At 43.0% G+C, this 9585-nt stretch overlaps 1 protein-coding gene across 1 annotated transcript; it reads right to left on the bottom strand.

Moving 5' to 3' along the window:
- Positions 1-826: 826 nt before the first annotated feature.
- Positions 827-6209, bottom strand: LOC137885055 (myelin and lymphocyte protein-like). Its single transcript, XM_068727191.1, has 4 exons — positions 5902-6209; positions 3019-3186; positions 2457-2582; positions 827-1633 (listed from the first exon to the last, which is right to left on the bottom strand). The coding sequence occupies exons 1-4, from the start codon at positions 5989-5991 to the stop codon at positions 1559-1561; spliced, it is 459 nt and encodes a 152-aa protein (XP_068583292.1). The 5' UTR covers positions 5992-6209; the 3' UTR covers positions 827-1558.
- Between the last annotated feature and the right edge of the window lie 3376 nt (positions 6210-9585).

Here is a 9585-nt window from a genome sequence, read left to right as displayed (position 1 = left end):
TGAATTTGTGCCATTTCCTTCTTCATGATTTATAATTATAGTGTGACTGTCTAACTTTTGCACAGATTTTTACGTTATGATGTTTTATTGTATATCAATAGAAATTAAGTTGCAAACCAAAAAATCAAACACAAACTGTTGATTTAAGGATGGAAGATCTGTCTGTCTAAAATCTAATAGGATTTCCCTTTATTGGAGCTAAGGGGCCCAAACAGGTGGAGAAAGTATTTTTGGATGTAAAGCGTGTCGGCTGTTTGTGATTGAGCTGAATGTTGTGGCCTCACAATCTTCTTCAGTTTCACGGAGATGCTTCGCTATTATCTCCTGCTGCCTTCCCTCATCAATTATACATCACGGCTACAGTTCACTCACCCGCCATACTGCCCGAGTGGCCTTGCACTGCCTGTGTGTGTGTGTGTGTGTGTGTGTGTGTGTGTGTGTGTGTGTGTGTGTGTGTGTGTGTGTGTGTGATAGAGAGCCTGTCCTGTGTTTACTCCCTGCCATACTTCATCAAACCTGGTTTCATGTTCTTGTTGTTTTCAGTGCTGCATGGCCGCCAGTTTAAAATACCCCAAACCTTAATAGTTGGACATTATGTCCCACCAGTGTCAGTGGACAGTTTCATCAAGTTTGTTTTACCTCTGCAGTTCAAATATGGTCACTTCCGTTCACTGGTTGCAAATAAACCAAGATGGCGGCGACCAAAATGCCAAAGTCGAAGCTTCTAAACGGCAGTCCACAAACGACGTCCACTTGACTTCCTTCCATACATCCAATTTGACAAAAACACGTACGTTTCAAATGTTTCAAAACAAACACATTTATTCATTGTCAATGACTTAATGACTCAAAATGTTAAAAAAATTGAAGCAGTCAGCTATAAAGGCTTAGATTACAAAAACAAAATCTGAATTTACATCCTTGTTCTGATTCACATTTAATTAAATGTTCTTGTTAAGAAACTTATAAAAATATAAAATCAGCTACATCAGAATTGTTCTTTCATCAGATGAGGGAGAAACAAGAATATCAAACTGCACGATTGTACTAAAGGAAAAAACATAACAAAACTGACCCCACAGATCCTCAACGTAGGCAGAGATAGTGAGCATGATACAACATGTGAGAGTGGACAAAATAATAAGAACCCTCAGGAACATCTCAGGAGTAAAAAACAGTTTGATGAAGATCACCATTTTTAAATTCATTCGTCTCTGTTGATTCATCTCGCTCGTCATTTTTGAGGCTGTAGTTGAACCTGCAAGCAGGTGGTGCAACATCTGGAACACATGAGTTTCTGTGGATCTGGGGTGTCGACTGGTCGGCTGTGACTCCTAAACTTCATCACTTTGAATCCCTGAAACCCCGTCCTGCTTCAGACAGCCGGACACTGAGAGACGCTGTGGTGATCCAGATGTTGCTTCACTGCTTTCTCTCCCAGCAGAGGGAAAAAGAAAAAGCCTCAGCATCGAGGAGTCTCCATCACCGTCAGCACCCCACCCCCACCCCCACCTTCATGTCAGCGTGCCGCAGCTTTATGTACAAGCTTCAGAGACCTCTAGAAAGACTTCCATCGGATGGCAGACAGGATGGTGTGGGTGAAGTAGAGAAGCGTCGCCACGTACGAGAAGACCTGAAGAGACATGGAAGATTTTGATTGGATGAAAGGAGTCATCCTCTGAGGACCATGCATATCTACAGGATAATCCATAATTAGTAGAATCGCAGCACCGTACCGGCTGTTCAGCATGTGTGTGGTGTATATTTCAATATACATATTATATATATGCATACAATATATTTAGGAGTTTCGTATCTTCCTTAATAGGAACAATGGACCTCATACAAGAACATTTTCGTATTCAAATCTTTCTCGGTACGGTGGGATCCAACGAGTGATTCATCAACCGCTCTTAACTTAAGATAACAGTTTAAATCCCTAACCTGGGCATAAACGAGCGTGCGTCCACGATAATTATAAATGAGCATAATGTACGCCCCAATAATACCATATAAGGCTACGGGTCCTGCCCCATATGTCTTATATTCATTCTGAGAAGGTTTACACTTGGTTGGCAGCAATGAGGGAATAGTTTGACACTGTGGGAAACTGGGTGGGTCTTCATGCTAAGCTAAGCTAACCAGCTGCCGGTTGTAGCTCCATATTCAGCGTACAGACATGAGAGTGATATCAATCTGAACAGCTAACGCCCAGAGAGAGAGAGAAGGAGAGGATTTCCCTGAACGTTGAACTGTTCCTTTAAGATCATTGTGTTTTGGTGGTGGAGCTACAGATTATTCTGATGGCCGATGCATAAAAACATCCACCACACCGACGCTTCAGGGCGTTTCTCAGCTGGTCCTGCAGGTTCAGGTCTCTGTGTGGTTCTGTTTTTTTGTATTAGTTTGGACGAGAAAATCCTTCTCTACAGTTCATTCGACATTAAACAACTCACCACCGCGGCGATGTCCAGCTTGTAGTTTCGAGAGTTGGTCCCGTCGTTCATCTCCAGGGTCACTTTGGCCAAAGCCACTGAAGCACTGAGGTAGAAGAAGGCCGCGATGCCGTGATAGGCAAAGTCCTGACAGACGAGGAAGAGGAAGAGATCGATGTTAGTCACAGCTATGTGGTGAACGTCAGCTTCACTGTCTGCACTGGCAGAGAACCAAAACAAACACGGTTACGCAAAACTGGTTTGTCATGTTGGACATAACTTTCTCTCCTTAGTCATAAAAGAAAGCAAAAAGAAAACGTGTCAATTGTCAGAGTGATGGTTAATCCAGCTTTATTTTTTTTTGTCTCATTTGGAGTAGTTTGGTGATGAGTCTATGTGGAAACACGTTTTGAACGGGCACTGCACCAGTAACAAAAATGAACTGAGACCAATGTTTGACTGAAAGGAACAAAACAAGTCCCGATGAGGTCAATGATGATCGGGACTGAAGGGTGCAGGGTTCGGACTCTTCCAGACTCTACGGTAAACAGTGTTTGCTTCATAAAATGTGAGGAGGACTTACTGCTGCAGCCCAGCGGCCTTTGTTGCGATGCCCTCCACAGGCGAACACCACCAGCCAGATGAAAGTCATGGTGAAGCAGAAGACGGAGACGAACATGACCCAGCCCTGAGGGTTGTGCGGCACCACCAGCGTGCACGCCACCAGGATCCAGACCAGACCTCCGAAGATCTGCAGGAACACCAGAGGCTCGTGAGAGGAGACCCTGACACAGCTGAACATCGTGTCACCCCACCGCTTCTCTTGCTGCCACTAATGCTTATTGTTATTATCATAACAAGCATCTAAGAGCATAAACCAGAGCAAAAGTACAGTGCAGAAACAAACTAGTATGAATACAATAAGTGCTGAGTGGAAGGCTCAGGGTAGCGCTCCTTGAAGAGGTGAGCTTTCAGCCTGCGCCGAAAGAGGCTAGCACCAGAGTCTTCAACTGGATGCGAGTTCTTACAAGAAGCCAGTGTAGTGAACGGAGGAGGGAAGTTGTGTGGGAGAACTTGGGGCGATTGAACACCAGGCGAGCTGCGGCTTTCTGGACAAGCTCCAGAGGTCTGATGGCCGACGCCGGGGCTCCGGCGAGTAGAGAGTTGCAGTAGTCCAGGCGGGAGATGACAAGAGCCTGGATGAGAACCTGCGCCGTCTCGTCAGTGGTGAAGAGGAGAATCCTCCTGATGTTGTAGAGCAGGGATCTGCAGGAGGGTGTGACGGGTGAAATGTTTGCTGAGAACGACAGATGGTCATCCAGGGTCACACCCAGGTTCCTCGTGGCGTCACCACGGTATCATCAATGGTGATGGACAGGTCCCGGTGCGGGGCGGGAAGGGTTGCCTTCCATATAGTTGTTTCCTATGTGCAGTAGCCTATGATTGTAATAACTCTGAATACTGCAGTAACTTTAAAATGTTCTGATTATCTGAATTGTCGGCAGCTTGTCTTGTCCGTGTATTTTAGTCCTCCTCTGTTCTGTAATATTATGTTAGGTCATGTTATTCTGTATATGTGTGTCACTGTATGTACGTCTCTTATGTGGGCCCCAGGAAGACTAGCTGCTGCAATGCTGTAGAAGCTAATGGAGATCGTGATAACTGACAGCCGAGTTAGGACTATGAGTTCAGTCACTGCTCCCAGCAGGTTGCTGGTTAACAAATAGCTCCGACGCTAACTTCTGCTAATACCGCAATGTCTGCTTTTTACATTTATATGTCTACACCCGTTTAATAAACAACTAACAACATGTAAAATCAGCCGAAATCAAAATTGTTTAAATGTAGAAATTTCTTTAGGCTAACAGTTTCCCCCTGCTACCAGTCTTTGTGCTAAGCTAAGCTAAACACATATTTGGCACGCGTCCCCACAGCTTATAAACAACCTTTTTTTTTAGCCATTTAAATTGTATTACTATGAAAAAAACAACCTGTTCGACCTGCTGTGGCCATTTTTTTTTTAGCAGTTTCTGTTATTGTGAATGAACTCTTTTGTCAGTTGATGTGGTTCCATTATCCGTCTACCCTGTATTTCCAGCACAGAGCCGGGCGTCGCTGCCTCCGTCCACTCTGCACCTCTGATGATTGACAGGCTGCATTATTCATGCAGCTCCACCAGACTCCACCTGCTCACCCGTTTCTGTGAGTGTGTGTGTGTGTGTGTGTGTGTGTGTGTGTGTGTGTGTGTGTGTGTGTGTGTGTGTGTGTGTGTGTGTGCGTGTGTGTGTGTGTGTGTGTGTTAATGCATGAGTTAATGTGTAAACACCAGCAACATTCCTCCTCTGTTCAGACTGTGCTGACGTCTCCTTACGTCAAATCTGCACAAAAAAACCTGTTTCTATCTTTTTGCATCAATTCGTATTTTCATTCCGATCTCTCCTCCGTCACCCAGGTTTATTGTAGGAATGGTATCTATTCAGTCTAACGTCTGGCTGCTGTCATCCTCTGACCCCTGACCTCCTTTCAGACCTCTTTTCTTTTTATAATATTGCATTTGTCGGAAGATAATTCTGCCTTTAACGTGAAAGCAGGATACATATTTTTTTTTATGACCAATAGCCGACCCTCTTTAACCAATCTTTAACTGCTAATGTAGCTAACCGTTACGCTAGCGACAGCTCTGCCTCAGGCTCACTTAAGGTGTGCTGGACCAGCTATTTACCTCTAATTATTATTATTAATTCACTATTATTTAATATTTGAATAGGTCAAAATTGTAATTGTCAGTAAACGGTTAAATAATTAATTAATAACATCCCTATAACATCCGGTACCACAGGACCAAGCGAGAGGCTATACTCTAGTCCAGATTCGGGTTTTGGTTTGTGTAAAGTTGAAGGGATTTTGGGCCGAGACGGGACCAGAGTCCTGCGGGTGTAGAGTACTTGGTCCAATTTTGAGTACATAAAAAAATAGACAAAATTGCTGCTCTGCCAAATTAGTTACATTTTAACTATTTGGGGGATTCAACTTATGAATTTACCTTAATTCATTGTTTATGTATCACATGTATTTCTGAATCCGAGCTGTGGATTAGCAGTAGCAGTTTGTGGATCATATGAAAATGTTGTTTTAATAAAAGTGAGCTAAAAGTCCATTTCACTTCCAAATACGTGGACTTCTTATTATCAGAAGCATCGTTTGGGTGAACCGTGTAAGTTCAATGAAGTCTCCTCCCTGAGAACAGTCACTGTTCACAGCAGACTCAGTATTCAATACTCTAATAACAATAACATCAACCTGCCAAACAAAGAGTCAAGATTTATTCTGGTTAAACAGGGAAGGTGGTGAAACAACTCTGCTCTCTTGTCTGAACTTGTATTTCAAAGGAATGAAATCATTAGAGGAAATTAGCTTTTTAGGATTCAAACTTAATAACTTGTTTACATCTTTTTTTTGTTCTTACCAGTTCGGGCAGATAGAGGATGTCGGGGATGGTCGTACATATTCCGATCCCGCTGGGGAGGTTCCCCATGGTGGCAGTGTTGGAGGCCATCCTGATCCTGATCCTGATCCTGATCCTGGTCCTGGTCCTAATCTTGATGCTGCTGCTGCTGCTGCTGCTGCTGCTGCTCGGACTGAAGTGGGCCTCAGAGCTGCTGCGAGTTAAACCAAGTGGAGCCGACTTGAAAAACCGGAATCCCCATCAGCTGAGAGGAGACACGCCCGGCGGCCCGCCTGCACACACCGGAGCCGCTCAGAGTGGCCGTGAGCTCCGCTGGAGGTTCACTGTGATGGAGGTTCAGAGAGACACACAGACTTATAAATGTTTGACCAGCTCATTTATCACCGTGACAACCTGCAGCAGCTCTGCATCAACAACAACAACAACAAACACAGTAACAAGACTCATAATATCAGTGATGTCTTTTATTGTTTCTTGTAGATTTGATGTAAATAAGAATATGTTCTTAATGAAAATAATATTTATATCAATAATAATTACAGTAATAGTCATTTATTTTTTACAGCACATTTCACTCCAAAATTCACAGAACAATAATAACTACGAACATACAAACTCAACAAAATGAATGCAATATAACAACCACGATGACAAGTTAAAACAGGAAAAGTGATGGTAAATGAATGAGTACTTTTATTGAAGGGCTGTACATCTAAAGGTGCTGCTGCCTTATTGACCCACATCAACTTCAGAGGTTGTCAGAAATGAACTGAACAAATTAAACACACAAAGCTCTGGTATGTTGGTGGAAAGACTTTAAAGCTACCATGAGGAACCTTCATCTTGTGTGGGTTTTTGGCGGTCCCTGTGGACGAAAGTAGTAAGGTTTCTAAGCACCAGACTCCCTTTAGAAAACCTCTCATTTTGTTACAGTCTTGTTCTCCTGTGCCTCCCCATATAGAGGCATCAGTATTAAATAGAGTTAAGTTAAGTTCAGACTTAGCGATGTTAAACGTCTTGTATGTAAACAGGTTCATTCATCTGTCAAATCAAACTGATACGAGATGTTCGGCAAACACTTTCAGGAAAAGCTGAACTCAAAGATCATAATGAAAGTAATGATCTTTAGATCTTAACTGAACACAATCTGACCTCTGCTCAGGGTGACATGTTGCTCCGGATGGTAAAAGTGCTTCAGAAAACATGTTCTCAGTTTTGATTCTCTTTCTTCTCAATTATTTTTTTTTACTTAAAATAATATCAAATCAACATTACAAGCTTTGGAGTTTCCCAAAATGCCCAACTGAACTCTGTAAAGTCATTAGTTAAGTCCTGAAGTAGTTATTAGTCCTAAAACTTTTGGACTAAACTAGAAGATACCTTGATATTTGTGATGTGGTAACATCTGATCTGACCCTGCAGCCTTTCACACCTCACACTGTAAACAACAGATCCATGGAAACAACAAAGCGTCTCATTTGGCAGCCGAGCTGCTGGACAAACACCTCGGGTAATCGTCCAGCTGGATCTGGTTTCCAGCCGCTGTCAACTGATCCTTTCTAAACCAGGGAAACCTACTCCTGTTTGAGACAACGCTCCGTGGACACGAGTCAGGACCAGGCAAGACCTGGTCCACAACCTGGAACCAGAGCTCCTCGGATGCTTCTCCAAATCATCTCCAATAGAACAATTGAGACTAAACCTTTCAGCTGCTCTCATTGGCAACACAGTCTCACGTATGTATGCATCCTATCGCTGTCGTAACACAATCAAACATTGATTCCACCTTCATTTATCGTCTAAACTTTTTAACATATGTATCAGTGACCTGTGGCTTTACGGGCTAAGCTTCCAACTAACGTTGTGATGCAACCTGAGCTGCAGCGAATTCCTCCGTCTCCTCGCTATTGTCCCGCTGATGGTGTTGTCAGGTAACGGCACTATGTTATCTAATCTTCAGCTCCATCAGCAGAGCATGAGCTCAGCGCTAAATACTTCATGATAAGATGATAAATGTAGATCACCCCGCCCTAAAGCATACTCCTCTTTATGGTCTGTTTGACTGTAAATGGATCATAATGTTCTAAGTGAACATCATGCTGTATTGAAGAAGACTGTAAACTAGAGATTGAGACCATGAACTCATGTTTACAATGTTTACTGAGGGAATAAATCAAGAGAGAAGTAGAGTCATTTTAGACTAGACTTCTATACAACCAGAGGAGTCGCCCCCTGCTGGCCATTTGAAAGAATGCAAGATCAAGGCACTTCCACATTGGCTTCATTTTTTTTAGGACTGGAGATTTCCGCCTGTGCTGAACTCAAAGAGAATGTCAAGCTAAACCCCTGTTAGTGCCCCCTACAGGCTGCAGGAGTCGTTTCATCATCCTGAAAGGGTTTTACCAGCAGTGGAGCTAAACATATATAACGTTTGTCCTGAGGGTGGCGCTTGAGGAAAGGCCATTCAAATCCAAAGGGTTCATCCTCTGAGGAGCAGGACGGAGATCTAAACATTTCAAAAGTATATTCTCAAGACGAAACATTTCCAAAAACTATCCAAGACACGATGGAAGCTTTATTGTTTCTACCACAGAGGGTGACGGCCGACCAACACTTTCAATGTTCATCCTGCTGTTGTTCATGATGATCGGGCCTCTTGTTTGACTTCAACTAGCAGCTAACGTTGACTGTGCTCACAACATTATTTAGTAGCCATTGAACACATCACATGATCTTCAGCAGAGCTTGGACTTCAGGCTGAGTCTTTGCCTCGATACACTGCCTCAATGTGTGTGGGCTTCACTGCTGATTTAGAGGTTTTCAAAGGAGGTTACCAGTAGGTTTTATCAATTGGTGGTAAACCGACCTGGCAGGTGTGGAGTCGTGGTAGGTAACAAAGACTGATTGGGCCCGGCTCGGCCTGGCACGGCTCAGTAAGGAAACTGTCAGCGCGTCTGGCTGCTGTTGTTCCTGCTGAGCTGTCGGCTGCTGGATCACTGAACACAGAGGAATCCGCGGCGGAGGTAACTTCAGTTTGTGGGTTGCAGCGTTATTACTCAATGCTGGACCAGTTTAAAATATGTTTGTCCCCATTAGTCACTTGGACACACAAACATGATCAAATAGAGTCCAGGTTGAATAATCCTCAAGTACTGTTGCTGGACTACAGGTCAATCCCTCAGTCGTTTAACTCTCCTATTGCTGAAAAAAATCATCATGGTCTGTCCACTGATGATGAATGGCTTTAAAAAAAAAACAGATGTGTGATGTTAGAGGTCATTCCTTTAGTGAGGAACACATGAAGAGTTCAGTTTGGATCATGAAAGTCTTATTTTAATGAATATCTTTGGTCACTATTTGCAGGATAATAAATTCAAAAGTGTTCAGAGTTCAGGGAGCTGAAGAGAATCCAGCTGAACTGGTTTGTTTTCATGCCTTGTCAAACGCAGGACGTCAGATTAAAGTTACCGCAATCAGACTGGGAACAAGGTATTTCCTATAATATGTAAAGGTCAACGTTCATGTCTGGAGTCTATTCAGGAACACAGAAGATAAAAATGTTACAGATAATTATGTTTTAATAACATTTATCTGAAAAAGAGTTGATCTTGTTCAGCTGATTGTCAATTTTTTTCCTCCAAATGTTGAGAACAAACATTTCAATTATGTGGAAGAAAAATAAAA

Source organism: Cebidichthys violaceus, unplaced genomic scaffold, assembly GCF_023349555.1.
Source record: "Cebidichthys violaceus isolate CVI_PGR_0920_01 unplaced genomic scaffold, fCebVio1.0.p SCAF_4, whole genome shotgun sequence".
In the NCBI taxonomy this organism is placed as follows: domain Eukaryota; kingdom Metazoa; phylum Chordata; class Actinopteri; order Perciformes; family Stichaeidae; genus Cebidichthys; species Cebidichthys violaceus.
The sequence above is the reverse complement of the archived record's forward strand: the minus strand, read 5'-3'. Positions and strand labels throughout refer to the sequence as shown.